The sequence below is a fragment of the Cannabis sativa genome, chromosome 5 (genome assembly GCF_029168945.1).
Source record: "Cannabis sativa cultivar Pink pepper isolate KNU-18-1 chromosome 5, ASM2916894v1, whole genome shotgun sequence".
Classification (NCBI taxonomy): domain Eukaryota; kingdom Viridiplantae; phylum Streptophyta; class Magnoliopsida; order Rosales; family Cannabaceae; genus Cannabis; species Cannabis sativa.
In genome coordinates this window covers 60111630-60128592 of record NC_083605.1, presented here as the reverse complement: position 1 = coordinate 60128592, position 16963 = coordinate 60111630, and the positions used below count along the sequence as shown (strand labels likewise).

General features: G+C 34.3%; 1 protein-coding gene across 1 annotated transcript; it reads right to left on the bottom strand.

Annotated features, from left to right (window-relative positions):
• Window positions 1-14868: 14868 nt before the first annotated feature.
• Window positions 14869-16708, bottom strand: LOC115717764 (uncharacterized). The gene is made up of 4 exons (XM_061116570.1): window positions 16401-16708; window positions 16027-16298; window positions 15547-15923; window positions 14869-15435 (listed from the first exon to the last, which is right to left on the bottom strand). The coding sequence occupies exons 1-4, from the start codon at window positions 16706-16708 to the stop codon at window positions 14869-14871; spliced, it is 1524 nt and encodes a 507-aa protein (XP_060972553.1).
• Between the last annotated feature and the right edge of the window lie 255 nt (window positions 16709-16963).

The window sequence follows — 16963 nt, the reverse complement described above, 5'->3', positions numbered from 1 at the left end:
AAAAAGGAAAAAAAATAAAAGGAAATATCAAAAAATTCAAAGGAAGCTCTCTTTTCTTCACCTCTCTCTCTTCGAACCAGCTAGGAACCAGGGGAATTCTTGCTGAATTTGTGGTTTCTATCAAGATTTCAAGGAGAATCAAACTAAGGTAAACCCTAAAACCCTTGAGTATGTGTATTTTCAAGTTTTGAGTTAGCTTGAAATAGTGAATTTGAGAATTGGTGGCTGTTAGGTTTAGGTGGGCTTAGGGTTCGATTTATAGGGTTCAATTGAGTTGGTATTAGCTTCTTGTAGTTGGTTTTGATGATTGGTATAGGTTTTATGCAACTTTAAGTTTTGAATGCAAAGCTTTGTTCATTAATGGCAAATTAATTTTGGATGGTTTGTTCTGCGAAATACTGGCTGGGTTTTATTGTTTATGCATTGAATAGGAGCTCTGGAAGGTTTCATGGCAATTGGTGAAGAATTAAGCAACAAATGAAGAGTTTGGGGAATACTGGTGCAAACCGGCTAGCCGGTTTGCAGTGCCACAAACCGGCTAGCCGGTTTGAAGCGGTGGTTCCCTGCCTTTCATTTCCTCAATTTTTGCCATTTCGGTGCCTCGGTTGGATGTTTCCCCATTTCCAGAGTTAGAATAACCCATTAAGAGCATAGCAGAACCTAGGGTTTTGGTTTTGGATTTCCCGGGATTAGGGTTTTGAATCATGTAACTTACCCGATTTCAAATGTGATTAGGGCATCCATCTAGCACGAGAATTCCGTTCAGGTCGGCCAGCACGTTTGAATTGGAAAAACAGGTAAGAACTGAATATAACGTGTGATATAAATATCTGGGTGTATGTATATGTATGATATATATATGCATGCTATGTGTATCCTTGTATGTGTTTGGGTGATATCATAGCGACACAACCATTGTGTCGGTTCGGCGGTACAGTATCAGATCGGTTAAGAGTGTTATTCACCCCGGAAAGTATGTTTCGTACTATCATAGCGACACAACCATCGTGTGCCTCAGCATACGGGCATCGTACTGGTTAAGAGTGATATCATGGCCAATCATACTTTTGGATGTTATTGATGCTATCATAGCGGCACGAACATAGTGCTGGCCCCTACAAAGACGATTATAGTGTTAGTAGGAGTGATATCATGATCGTAGCACAATGCGCTAGAACGTTCTTGCTCATTCGTTAAGCCCCGTAGATAGGTGTATGGGCGCCTATTTACTGTGCTCGGAATTTATGTGATATGTTATATGCATTTCTTACCGAGTCCGTCGACTCCGCTTCTACTTTCATGTGTAGGTAAAGGAAAGGCGAAGGCTGAGCAGGAGTGAACCTGAGCTCGGGTGAGATTGTACATGTCAAAGCAGCGCGACCTGGAGTGTTTGGTCTCGGGACATCTGGGGATTTTTATTTTGGTAGTCGCTGTGCGACCTGTAATAAATGTATATTTTGAAAAGTTAATTTTACAAAGTTTAAAATCGGGATCCCGGCACTTGTAAATATTTTATTATATTACAAAGTTTAATATTTAATGCAAAAGTTTTAATTTGACACGTTTTTCGAGAAACTTCTTTGATTAGCAAAGATTGCACAATAATTGAAAAAGCACTGTAGCGTGCCTTAGCATTAGGGCGTTACAATTTTGGTATCGTAGCGTCAGTTTGTCTACCGAAGCTTGCTAAGATATGTACAATCTTCATCAGAGAAAGCTCGGTTCACGGTTCAGTAAGCCCGTACTTGTTTAGTATTTTCTTTTAAAAATTACGAATGTGAAAGCATGTTAGGATGCATATTAGATTATAACTGTTTATGTTAAGTGCATTGCCTTAAAATCCATAAGTGCGATAGTAAGTATGTAAATAGGCCGTTGCCTGACCAAGGTGACTTACTAACTGACAGGTTAGTCTTATAGAATGGACACCTGGTGCATTAGGGAGAGTCAAAATAAAGTGGCCAGAGCTAGTAACGGTTGGAGAGAATGGAGTTCAAGTTGTCCCCGTAACCAAGGTGAAATCCCTTGGAGGGCTTCCGACGGGAGTGATGGTTATCCGTCACAGGCTCCGTTGGATTTGGAGCAAAGGTTTGCAAAAATTGAAGCTGTGATTCAACGACATGAAGAAGAGATTCAGAGGTTGAAACAGCAAAGGTCTCCTGTAGTATCTTTACCACATATGCCAATCATTTTTGATTCGGTATTACCAGCAAAGCATGGAATGGCTGGTAATCAAGTGGAACCATTACATGGGAAGATTTGGATCCAAGAACCTTCAGACTTTCAGGGAGATTCAAATATGAAGAATGCTTCTTGGGCTGAAAGCCCTGAGGAAATTATTATGAGACCTCAGGAGATTATGGTAGAGGGTCAGAATATTACTTGCCTGAATTCAAATTATGGTGGAAGTGGCAGGAGCTCCACGATGGAGCAAAAGAGGAAACCTACGTCATCAGTGGTGGGTTTAAGACAGAACAAGCGGTTCCGAAGGTTTCAAGGCAAGGGAGGACGCCAGGGTTATTCTTACCCTGAATGCCCACGTTGCATGAAACACCATCCCGGAGAATGCAACCGAAAAGTATGTTTTCAATGTGGCAAGGTTGGGCATTTTAAGAAAGATTGCCCACAGGTGGAGAAAGAAGAACAATAGCAGAAAGTGGTATTTGTTCCTACCACGGTGAATGCTAATGCCTGCCGATGATGCGCAAGCCCCTCCGTAGTAGGAGGTGTTAGCTCCCTGTAAATGACTTCTTTTATATCGTGTTGTTTGATTCGGGAGCTGCACATTCATATGTAGCTATGAGAATAATTCATTTTTGGGTAGGCCTTGAGATATTTTAAAAAGAGGGTTTGGAACCCTAGTGCCTAGTGGGGAGTTGGTGGTCTCTAATAGGCGTATTAGGTCTATGCCAATTAGGATCGAAGATAGGGAGTTGAGCGTTGATCGTATAGAACTGGAATTAATTGAGTTTGACATTATACTGGGAATGGATTTCTTATCCAAGTATTCGGCCAGTATAGATTGTAGGCGTAAAATGGTGATTTTTCAGCCAATAGGTGAAGATCCATTTGTTTATGTTGGGTCAGTTCAGGGGTCTCGGATCCCGGTTATTTCTGTGCTGAGAGCTAGGAATTTACTATGCAATGGTTGTGTAGGATTTCTAGCGGTGGTATTTGACTCCAGCAGACCTGAAACATTTGGGCCTGAGGTAGTCCGGGTAGTGAAAGATTTTCTTGATGTGTTTCCCGAGGAGTTGCCGGGATTGCCGCCACAGCGAGAGATTGACTTTGTAATTGATTTGGCACCTGGAGTCGAACTTGTTTCTAAAGCTCCATATAGGATGGCTCCAGCGGAACTCAAGGAGCTTAAGTTACAACTTCAGGGGATGCTTGATATTGGGTTTATTCGACCCAGTGTGTCGCCCTGGGGAGCTCCGGTTCTTTTTGTGAAAAAGAAAGATGGTTCCCTCAGAATGTGTATTGATTATCGAGAACTAAACAAGCTGACGATTAAGAACAAGTACCCGTTGCCCTGAATCGATGATCTGTTTGATCAGCTTCAGGGAAAGACAGAGTTTTCAAGGATTGATTTACGATCTGGTTATCAACAAATTAGAATTCGAGAGAAGGACATATCGAAGACTGCTTTTAGAACCAGGTATGGGCACTATGAGTTTCTGGTAATGTCATTCGGGTTGACTAATGTTCCTGCGGCCTTTATGGATCTCATGAATAGGGTGTTCAAGGATTTCCTCGATAACTGCGTTATAGTGTTTATCAGTGACATTCTTGTATACTTTCAGTCAGAAGAGGAGCACGAGCATCATCTTCAAATGGTGTTGCAGCGACTTAGGGATCACAAGCTGTATGCCAAGTTCAAAAAGTGCGAATTCTGGTTGTCTGAAGTGTCCTTTCTGGGACATATTGTTGGGAAGAATGGAATTATGGTCGATCCAAACAAGGTGGAATCAGTGAAGAATTGGCCGAGGCCCAAGTCTGTGATGGAAATTCGAAGTTTTCTCGGGTTAGCAGGGTATTATCGATGTTTCGTCGAAGGATTTTCTAAACTTTCTATTCCCCTAACCGAATTGACTAAGAAAAATCAGAGATTTGTGTGGTCAGATAAGTGTGAAACAAGTTTTTAGGAGTTGAAGCAACGTTTGATAACAGCTCCGGTGTTAGCTTTGCCATCAGATCAAGAGAAATTCATGGTTATTGTGATGCATCCAGACAGGGTCTGTGATGTGTTCTGATGCAAGCTGACAGAGTTATAGCCTATGCCTCTCGTCAACTGAAAGATTATGAGCAGCGCTATCCAATTCATGACTTAAAGCTTGCTGCTGGGGTTTTTGCTTTAAAGATATGGGGACATTATCTTTACGGTGAAAAGTGTGAGATTTATACTGATCATAAAAGTCTCAAATACTTTTTCACCCAGAAAGATTTGAATATGAGGCAGAGAAGGTGGTTGGAACTGGTTAAGGACTACGATTGTGAAATTTTGTGTCACCCCGGGAAAGCCAATGTTGTAGCCGATGCTCTAAGCAGAAAAAGGTCCCGGTGAATTTGTACTATGGTTATGATAGCCCCTCAACTAGCCTCGGAAATGGTTAGTGCAGGAATTGAGTTCGTGGTCGGGAAGTTACATAATTTAACACTCCAATCTGATCTGTTGGAGAGAATCAGAAAGGCACAACTGGAAGATCCCGAGCTAGTTAAAGTTCGAGACGAAGTTGGTCGGGCTCGCCAGAGGCTTTCGCCCTCGAGCAGTGGAATGTTGTTATATAAAGCTCGAGTTTGTGTTGCTAGTGTTGATGAGCTTAAGAAAGAGATACTGGATGAAGCTCACACCACGCCTTATTCGTTACATCCGGGAACCACCAAGATGTATCAAGATTTAAAACCCTACTTCTGGTGGTATGGGATGAAAAGAGATGTGGTGGACTACGTGTCCAAGTGTTTAACTCGCCACATGTTGATTAAGGCCGAACATCGAGGCCAGTGGTTATTGTAATCTTTAGTCCTTCCGAATGGAAGTGGGAGGACATCGCAATGGACTTTGTAACCGGTTTGCCCGTAACTACGGAATGTATGATTCGTTCGGGTTATCGTGAACATTCACAAAGCTCGCTCACTTTCTACCAAAGGAAAGTCACCTATTCAAAGGGATCGCATGCTGAATTGTATGTGAAGGAGATAGTTCGTCTCCATGGAGCCCCTAAATCTATTGTTTCAGATAGGGATCCAAAGTTCACATGGAAATTTTGGGTGAGTCTTCAGAAGGCTATGGGTACCAAGTTAAAGTTTAGTACAACCTTTCACCCTCAGACTGATGGTCAGTCAGGAAGAACTATCCAGATTTTGGAAAACTTACTACGAGCCTGTGTCATGGACTTTGAGGGTTCATGGAATAAGTACTTGCCTTTAATTGAATTCTCCTACAATAACAGCTACCAAAAAATAATAGGGATGGCTCCCTATGGGATGTTATATGGTAGAAAATGTTGTTCTCCTATTCATTGGGACGAGACAGGAGAAAGGAAGTACTTGGGTCCAGAGTTAGTGCAGAGGACCAATGAAGCTATTGATAAGATCAAGGCTCGGATGCTTGTCGCTTTCAAAGCAGTGTAAAAGTTATGCCGATCCGAAGCTACGTAGATGTTACATTTCGTGGGGAACATGTTCTCCTGCGGATTTCACCAATGAAGTGGTATTAGGCGCTTCGGGAAGAAGGGTAAGTTAAACCCTAGGTTCATTGGGCCATTTCGTATACTCGAGGCTCGCAGTAGCATGCTCCAACACGTTATTGTCGTTCATGACGTATTTCACATATCTATGTTGAGGAAATACGTATCGACCCGACTCATGTCTTCGAGTTATGAGGCCCTCAACCGTAACGATTTATTCCATGAGGAACAACTCCGTACGCATTTTGGATAAAAAGGAAAAAGTTCTTCGAAACAAGACTATTGAACTCGGTTAAGGTGCTCGGAGGAACGCAAGGTGGAAGAAGCCACCTGGGAATTGGAGTCGGATATGAGGACTCAACATCCAGAGCTATTCAGATTAGATTTCGAGGGCGAAATCCTATTAACGGGGGGATAATTGTAATGACCGCTCTATTAATTTGGATTAGTAAAGGCAATTAGCACTAATTTTTATTATTTTATTATTATTTGTGAATTTATTTAATTGTGGACCCCAATATTTAGAAATAAATATTAGAGTTATAATTTCTCAATTCCGGAGATTTTATTAAACTCTAGGGGTATTATTTAATTTATATGTAGAATATAATATTTTTGTAATTTTTGCTCGGCGACAATGGAAAATGCGATGGATGGCTAGATTGATCACATGGGTAAGTTTAGAACCTTATTTCATAGGGGGAAATATTTTAGAGAAAATAAATTATCGGGTTTGAGCGGGGTTATAAAATTTGACAATTTTACCCCTAAGTTGAAAATAACCTAGAATTTTGCATTATGGGCATTTTAGTCTTTTTCTTTTGAGGTTTATGTGGCTGTGTGAGAGTGTGACAGCTGCCCTCTTTGTGGGCTGAATCAATGCATAGGAAATGCATTTCTCTCATTTGAAGAAAAAGGAAAAAAATAAAAGGAAATATCAAAAATTCAAAGGAAGCTCTCTTTTCTTCACCTCTCTCTCTTCGAACCAGCTAGGAACCAGGGGAATTCTTGCTGAATTTGTGGTTTCTATCAAGATTTCAAGGAGAATCAAACTAAGGTAAACCCTAAAACCCTTGAGTATGTGTATTTTCAAGTTTTGAGTTAGCTTGAAATAGTGAATTTGAGAATTGGTGGCTGTTAGGTTTAGGTGGGCTTAGGGTTCGATTTATAGGGTTCAATTGAGTTGGTATTAGCTTCTTGTAGCTGGTTTTGATGATTGGTATAGGTTTTATGCAACTTTAAGTTTTGAATGCAAAGCTTTGTTCATTAATGGCAAATTAATTTTGGATGGTTTGTTCTGCGAAATACTGGCTGGGTTTTATTGTTTATGCATTGAATAGGAGCTCTGGAAGGTTTCATGGCAATTGGTGAAGAATTGAGCAACAAATGAAGAGTTTGGGGAATACTGGTGCAAACCGGCTAGCTTTGCCAGTGTTACAAAACCTGGCCAAGCTGCTTGGCAGGTGGTTCCGGCCTTTCATTTTCTCAATTTTTGCCATTTCGGTGCCTCGGTTGGATGTTTCCCCATTTCCAGAGTTAGAATAACCCATTAAGAGCATAGCAGAACCTAGGGTTTTGGTTTTGGATTTCCCGGGATTAGGGTTTTGAATCATGTAACTTACCCGATTTCAAAATGTGATTAGGGCATCCATCTAGCACGAGAATTCCGTTCAGGTCGGCCAGCACGTTTGAATTCGGAAAACAGGTAAGAACTTAATATAACGTGTGATATAAATATCTGGGTGTATGTATATGTATGATATATATATGCATGCTATGTGTATCCTTGTATGTGTTTGGGTGATATCATAGCGACACAACCATTGTGTCGGTTCAGCAGTACAGGCATCGTACTGGTTAAGAGTGTTATTCACCCTGGAAAGTATGTTTTGGTACTATCATAGCGACACAACCATCGTGTCGGTTCAGCAGTACAGGCATCGTACTGGTTAAGAGTGATATCATGGCCAATCATACTTTTGGATGTTATTGACGCTATCATAGCGGCACGAACATAGTGCCGGTCCTACAGCACGATTATAGTGTTAGTAGGAGTGATATCATGATCAGTAGCACAAGCGCGAACGTTCTTGCTCATTCGTTAAGCCCCGTAGATAGGTGTATGGGCGCCTATTTACAGGTCGGAATTTATGTGATATATTATATGCATTTCTTACTGAGTCTGTCGACTCGCGCTTCTACTTTCATGTGTAGGTAAAGGAAAGGCGAAGGCCGAGCGAGTGAACCCGAGCTCGGTGAGATTGTACATGTCAAAGCCAGCGACACGGAGTGTTTGGTCTCGGGACATCCGGGGATTTTTATTTTGCAGCGCTGTGCGAATTCGTAATAAATGTATATTTTGAAAAGTTAATTTTACAAAGTTTAAAATCGGGATCCCGGCACTTGTAAATATTTTATTATATTACAAAGTTTAATATTTAATGCAAAAGTTTTAATTTGATACGTTTTTCGAGAAACTTCTTTGATTAGCAAAGATTGCACAATAATTGAAAAAGCACTGTAGCGTGCCTTAGCATTAGGGCGTTACATGAGGTATCTTTAAGATACTAAAAATTATATTTATACATATTTTAAGATGAATTGACCATATTGTTATTTCCACTATAAAAGTCAGATTCATTTATTGTTTTGAGGATACATCTCGTATGATGTATTATAGAGTTTCATAGTAGGCCTAGAGTTCAGAATTACAGTTTCATTAGGCCATTAAGAAAATTTTGCGATAAATTCAGCTACAATATTTATGGCTAATAACTCTAAGAGTACTGGTCGAAGCTAGCATATCGACATTAAGTATTTAGCCATAAAAAGGCGTGATAAGTGGTCATTAATCACGCAAACTGAATTGGGTGATCGCATAGATCCTTGACTAAAGGCATGCCGCAACACAAATTCAAGGATCATAAAGTAAATATGGGATTCAGTTAACCCATATGCAGTTTTTTATTTATACAACCAAAAATTATTTAATGAAACTCTAATTTCGATATTTTCTCATATTTATGTGCACCTCAATTTCATCTGAGAAAATTATCGTAAGAGGACCTGAATAAATATAAGGGTTAGGGTTTATTCGCTTAAGTACATTGCCATATAAAGTACATTGTTATATAATAAATATATCGTAATACATGGAAGATAATACTCGACTTATAATGAGGACATGTCGCTATGATTCGTATGTTTATTATATAATGAGGAACGTTTGGGTTTGAATGTTTTAGTCTAAATGCTGACCAAGTGGGAGAATATAAGAATATTTTTATTTAAAGAAATATATTTCTATTTAAAGAAATAAATTTCTATTTAAGGAAATAAATAAATAATTGATTTTCTAATAAATGAATATTTTATATTCATTGAGACTGGACATAATCAATTATGTAATATTCTATATATGGTCAGATTTCTATATTCATTACCTGATTTGATTTCCTGAATTAATTGTCAAAATATTCTGACAATTAATGTGGCACAGATACTGATGGAGTATCTCACCTATAAATATAGGGTCTCGGTCCCCGAGCTCCTCACTCATTCTGTTCATAACAACAAAATCCATCTAAAGAGAGTTGAGAGAGCGAGGAAGCCCGATTACCCACATCAATCGGTTTCTTTTGCAGATCAAGCTTATGTGGGATTAAAGCTCAAAGATTCAATGGCTGGAGGTATTTCGATCCTTAAGTTATATAGTGCATATATGTTTGATTTAATTCCGCATTTTATACATAAACATATATATTTCAGTTTATACATATAAATGTCTAACAAATATTCCTTAGGATTGTGTTCATTTATGTGTACAAAATGTGTTATAGGCTCATCATTATTGCATTATAGAAGACTATGTGGAGATTCATGTGTCGTCTTTTGAATGAAATTTATCGACTATTTACTATTATTTATTGATTATTATTTTATTGGCACAAAAAATAAATTTGTGGTAGATTTAAATTAAATTTTAATATTATGCTCTAATGCACAATTACGAAAATATAAAATTTAATATCTAATTAATATTTTTATTAAGAATAAAATAAAAATTAATAACTTTATTATCAATTTTATTACTAATGGAAGATAGTCTTACGTGTTAAATTTACATACTTTTTAGCACATCATTAGATTTAGAGTATACTTTTTGTTAAATGAATTACATTTTAGTTTTTCACCACTTATTTGCATCTCTATTGTAGATACTCTTAGTGATTGTTGATTTATTTATCAAAGCTAATATATTAATTATCTTAAATTATGAACAAGAAATAAGAGTTTAGTTTTGAAATTTTACACATTATTTTTTTTCCAATATATATATCATTATGTTTTTTATTTTATGATAAATAATTACTTTAAAATAAGATTATTTATTTAATTAAACTATAATAATATTGTATGGTATAATAATTAAAAGTTAACTAAATTATAATTAAATATACGTACATTGTACGTAACTTTAATCTAGTATATATATCTTTATATATTAAAAGTGCCTATCTAATGGCATTTTTTGGTTTAACAGAATATACTTAAAAATAAAAGAATATTCTGTTAAATTTAACGATTAGGTTTGATCTCCCGTTAACAAATAAACTCAATAATTAAACTAAAAAATTAAACAATCTTTTAAATATTAATAATCTCTTTTTAAATTAAAAAAATCATCTTAGCCACATATCTCTCTAACAAACTTATATTGGGAGAATATTAATAATTTTTTTTCATTTATTTTTTAAAAAAATCTTTTTTTTTTTGATTCCGATGCATAATGTGATGTTATTCTTTTTAATTGTTTTATTAATTTCTTTTCTATTCTAATGTGAAGAAATTTTTGGCAACAGAGAGTCATCAAATTAGTCCAAGTGTTTGCACTCCATAATCTATATATCCATCTATAATATAGGTCATTACTCTTTTTTTTAACCTATTAATTATACAGGTATAATTATTAATTTTAATTGATGATAAAATTTAATTTTTCTATTTTTCTATCATATAAGGATAACTATTTTTTTTATTGTTATTATTTTTTTCACTATGATGTTTGTAGATATTTTTTTGACTAAATAATTATTAAATATTAAATAGATTAATTAAAAATATCTAAATCATATACCATTTAAATTTAAATTTGATTATATTTAATTTTGTATCTACTTTCTCATTATTTGTAATTGTTCTAAATCTGATCGTGCAAACTCATATATTAAACACAATACTCCACCTTGAAACCGTTCTCTGTTTTTTTTTTTTCTTATTGGTTGGTGTTAATTCGCCCCGATGATTCAAGTGTCATGGTTTAGCAGAAATACCACTTCTATCTTTGTGTGATTGCAGATATATCACTTCTGTCATTGACCCACTTTTTAGCTTTATAAATATAGATGTTCATATAATATTAACACTTTACAGAATATTTATAGATATAAACTTACATTACAATGCTATGTTAAAAAAAGAACTAAATAGAATAATCTACTACTCCAATAATAAATTTATTTACAATTTTATAATTATACTAATATTATTTTTAATACATTATTAAATAATATTTCAAGTATAAATATTTAATTTTTTCAAGAAAAAAATTTGTAATCTTTAAAAATAAAATATATTTAAAATCTTAAAAAGACTAAAATCTTAAATGAAATTAGCAATATGTGGCTCGGCACGTACATTCACCTAGTATATATATATAGGGCAAGACTATGGTAGGACCTAGCAAAAGTTTCCTACCGGTAGGGAACTTTTTTTAACCATTGATTTTAGATCATGTGGTTATTATGATGTAAGGTGTATACTCTTACAATAGGATTGCTTGTATACAATTAAAACTTTATACATATTATAATAATATTAAATGATATTCATTTTTTTTTAAAAAAAATAATATTAATAATTAAAAATTTATTAATTTTTTTTTTGAATTATTTTTTTTAAAGTTATTTTGAATTATTTTTATATTGGTATTTATTTTCAAAAAATAATTATTTTTTCTAAACTCATTTTTTTTGCTTCTTATTTTTTGGCTTTTCATAATTTACTGCTGGTTTTTTTTTATTTTTTTTTTTTTTTTTTTTATGTTTACACCAAGTTTTTTTATTTGTTTTGCTTTTAGGCTGTGCGTGTTATTAACTGTTTTTTAAATAGTTTTTATCTTGTTGTTTGGCTGCTCTTTTGAGACGCCACTTATAAAAAAAAATAATTAATTTAGTTAGATATTATTTTTTCTACCGAAAAAATTGAGTTTAGGAGAAGCAAATTGGTACGATTCCAATTAAAGAGTATCTAAAATCATTCAAGCGAGCCTACATCAGAGGAACTTTTGAAAATAAATATCTATATAAAAATAATTTAAATTAATTTTAGAAAATAATAATAATAATTAAAAAAAATTAAAATTAATAAATTTTTTAATTATTAATATTATTTATTTTTTTAAATAAATATATTATTATAATATGTATAAAGTTTTAATTATATACAAGCAGTCTTATAATAATAGTATATACCTTACAATAATAGCCATAAGATCTAAAATCAACGGTTAAAAAAAAAAGTTCCCTACGGTAGGGAACTTTTTCTAGGTCCTACCATAGTATTACCCTCTATATATATATATATAAATATATATATAGAGGAGTGTTTTTAAGAGTTGATGTGTTGTGATTCTTTTCTAATCTCTCATCTTCTAATTTTTTGATTTATTCTTATTTTTTTCTAAGTTATTTATTTAAACTCATTAATAGATTTAATAATCTTAAATGTGTTTTTGCAATTTTATTTTAGAGTAATATACCGTATTTTCTTTTCCATCATTTTCTTTTAGAGTTTTATCCCTCTCCATTCAATTTAAAAAAAAAAAAAACACCATTTTTCATGGCCTCTTCTGCTACACTTTGACGAAATTGTTCTTGGAAAAATTACATCCTTCGGTGAGATTTCTGTGGTGTGTGTATTTTAGTTTAAGGAGATTTTTACTATTTTTCAAATCAAAATGTATAACCTAATCTCTCTTCTCTTAATTAATTTTTTGATTTATTCTTAGATTTATTTTCAATAGCAAGTTTTAGATTTTGAGCATGCAACATAAATCATAGATTTTTTGTTTTGGATTTGATAATTTCTAATCTGACACATGGATGGATGACAATTGCCAAAATAGAATAGAAAGAGAGTGTGGGAGTGAGAAGATGACAAGGCTATGTATATTTTACTTCGTAATATTGTCTCTGCTTCTTTCCCCATTTTCATCTTCTTCAGTTTTGTATCTTGCACAAAATTGATAATCTATATAAATTTCTATTCCCAAATCTGATTCACTAATATTAGTATGATTGTTATAATCCATATAAATCTCTAATATATTATTTATATATTAAAAATTAATAAAAATAGATTTGGTGTAATATATATTTTTATACTAAAAACATCTCCAACCCAACACTATAGTGGATTTTCCCACTTTTCACTTCAACCGGCAAAATAGATTTTACTGTTTTTTTTCTTAATCAAATTTGAAAAAAGTATTGTTTTAAACTTTAATGTGTATTTTTTTTATCTGTTAATAAACTAATAACAATTCACTTTTTCAGTAATTAAAAAATAAAATAATAATAAGATGAGAAGAGTAGTCCAATTTTTGGTCGAAAGAGTATAAGTGCAGTTAGGAGAAAAAGACATGGAAGACCAGTGCATCACTTTGATATGAGAGAGAGTCTCTTTTCTTTGGTGATTAGGAAGCCTTTCGGGAAAAAAAATAACTAATAAAATAATTGCATTAAGAAAATAAATATTATTTGTTACAAAAAAAATAAGAAAATAAATATTATTATTATTTATTAAAATAAAGAAAATAAATGTATTACTTTATGCAATTAATAATAACTTTACTTTATCATTTATTTAATGTGTGTTTATCAGTTTTTTTTTCCTCTAGGAGAATTAATTTAATATTAGAACTAGCAATTTAATACCACTAGATGAGTTTGTATATTTAAAGAATATTTTGTTTCATTATTTTCACTCAACATTTTCTTCTTATATTGTGTTATTTCTTAAGCATTCTTTGAAGTTTATATCATGGAGTATTATTTTCTTGAAGACTTAAAGAATGACAATAAAAGTTGGATCTTAAGGATTAGACTTTGTAGGATGTGGAGTCTACTAACAGTAAGTAAAAAGGATGATGAATTTATTAGTGTGGACATGATTTTTATTGATGAGAAGATACGTACAAATTTATTTATCCAATTATTTATTTAATTTATTTTATATTATTGTCACACCATTTTATTATTATGATTATTGAATTAATTGTAATTTTCTAATTTTGCGGTTTGTTAATTAATATTTATTATTATTAATTAAAAGAGAATAACAAAATAGATTATAATTACTTCATATTGATATTAGTATTAGTAACTAAAAAATATTATAAACAAGGAAAAAGGAAGGGTGACAACTCAATAATCTATTAATATACAGTTGTCTCATATAAAGAAGGTGTGACAATGCACATTCTATTTAGAAAGAGTTGTAATTATCTAATTATTTGATTTTTTTTCTAATTTTTTATTCAATATTTATTATGAGTAATTAAAAGAGAGAATAAAATAAATAAATTCTAATTACTTTTTAATTAATATTATAAACAACTAAAAAAAATCTCAACTCGAGAATAATCTATTAGAATATTTAAAATCAAGAATAGTTTAAAGGCATGACTTTTTATTATTGTTTTTATTGTAATAATTCAAGGAAAAAAAATACTTATTTATTTTTATAATAATTTAAATTACATCAAAACTATGAATTTAAACAGAGTAATCAGTTTAAATAATAGTAATGAGAGATTGAGAAAAATTTTAAAAACTATATATAGCTTACTATAAGAATATAAAATAATTTTAATATTTACCATTCTCAAATGTTACAGAAATCGCGCGAAGCGTGGTATCATTCCTTAGTTTTAGTATAAATTAAAATTTAATATAGTATTATATAAAAATATGATATATAATCAAATTCAATATAATACAATACGACCTAATATAACGTTACAAACGAGCCCTTAAATATCTAAAATATAAATTACCAGTTAGACTACCTTAATTGTATTCTTTGTTATACTTTTTTTTTTTTGAATAAGTGTTCTTCATTAGATTGAGCAATCACTCGCAAGGATAGACATAAGATTCAAAGAAACACTGTTAATGGAAAACATACGTTCAGCTAAAGAAACAGAGTGCTGGGCAACAAAGTGCACAGCACGATTCGCAGAACGCTTAACAAACAAAATCGAAACATTGAACAAATTTTTAAGGATATTTTTGCAATCATCAACCACCAATCCGAATGTAGAAGAAAAAGTTTCTTCACTCCGAATAGCCTTAACACAAACAAGACTATCCGTCTCAAGAGTAGCCCGTGAGAAAGCATGATTTTTGAGCCAACTTAAAGCTTCCCTAATGCTAATGATTTCAGCCAATTCGGGAGTCACAGAGCCATTTTTAACCCCTGCAAAAGCAGAGACCAGTCCACCATCTGTGTTCCTAACCACACACCCGAAGCCATGCTTGAGAAGAGAAGCAAAAATGGCACCGTCGACATTGAGTTTGATACCTGAAGACGGTTTTATCCACTGCTCAGCACCATCTCCATCTTTGAGAGGAGACAACAAGGGAATGTTACCCTTTCCTTGAGCATTTACCCATTGATCAAGAGTCTAATTAGCAAAAGCTACCACATCATTCACACTTCTCACCAGCTGCTTCCAAACAAGATCATTTCTTGCTGCCCAAATAGCCCAGCATAACATCACTACTCTGCCCAGAACCTCACTGCTCACACGCCTAGCAGTAGCATCTAGCCAAGACAGCAGAGAAGTAAAAGAATCTCTCCCCACAGCAGCTAAACCAGCATATCCCAGGCAAGACCAGGCGAAATCACAAGACACCAGAATGTGCCATTCTGTTTCAGCAAAGACGCCACACATAGGACAAGTACTATCAACCAATACCTTCTTAATACACAAGTTCCTTTTAGTTGCAAGACAATTTGAAGCCGCCCTCCATACAAGATCCTTGGCCTTAGGAGGCACTTTGAGGGTCCAGAGATTCTTCCAAAACACATTTATCTCTGAGTTGTCCGAATGGTGTTTAAGGTCTTGAAGCAAATTGTATGCACTTCGAACTGAGTAGAACCCGCTCTTCTCTACAACCCAATACCAAGAGTCAACTCCACCTTTTTGATTTATGGGAATGCCGAGAATGATAGTCGCATCTTCGGGGGGAGAAAAAGTCTTTCACAACATCACTATCCCAGCAACGATTATTGACTTGGAAGAGGCTGTTGACAGTAAAATTCTCAAGACCATGAACCTTAGGAACGTGTACTGAGTGATCAATAACAGGAAGCCAAGGGTCTGTAGTAATTTGCATTGTAGTACCAGAGCCAATTCTTTTCCTCAGACCAAGTTTTACTGTATCTCTTGCAGCAAAGATACTACTCCATATAAAGCTTGGGTTCCACCCAAGCTCCGTCGAAAGATAATCACCTTGAGGATAGTATCTGGCTTTGAAAACTTTGCTAGCCAGGGAATCGATGTTAAATAAGAGCCTTCAACCTTGTTTACCAAGCATGGCTAGATTAAAGTCCCTCAAACTTCGAAAGCCCATACCACCATCAAACTTGCACTTTGTCATTTTGTCCCAACTCATCCAAGTGATACCGCTGCCATTGCTTGTAGAGTTGTTCGATTTCCACCAAAAGCTTGCAATCATCCGCTCTAGTTCATTGCAAGTGCCAATTGGAAAAAGGAAGACGTTCATATCATACGAAGGAAGAGATTGAACCACGGTCTTAATGAGAATCTCTTTCCCAGCTCGAGATAAGAATCTACCCTCCCATCCATTGATCCTCTTCCTCATTCTCTCTTTAAGGAATCCTAAAACAGCGTTCTTTTTGCGGCCAACAATACTTGGAAGCCTCAGATACATGCTATCCTCCCCCGCTTCCTAAATGTGCATCAAATTACAAATACGATTCCTGGTGTTCACTATGGTATTGGAACTTGTTGCCCCTAAATTCGCCCAAAATACGTGGACCAGTCGAATAGGGACACGTGGATCAGATAACTTGTAAATATTTGATAAGTCTTTGTACGCCACAAGGAAGCACCCTGGGCATAGGTCCCGGAGGAGGCACCCGGAGTACAAGGTACTCCCGGAAGCTCGCATAGCATGAAGCCTCTC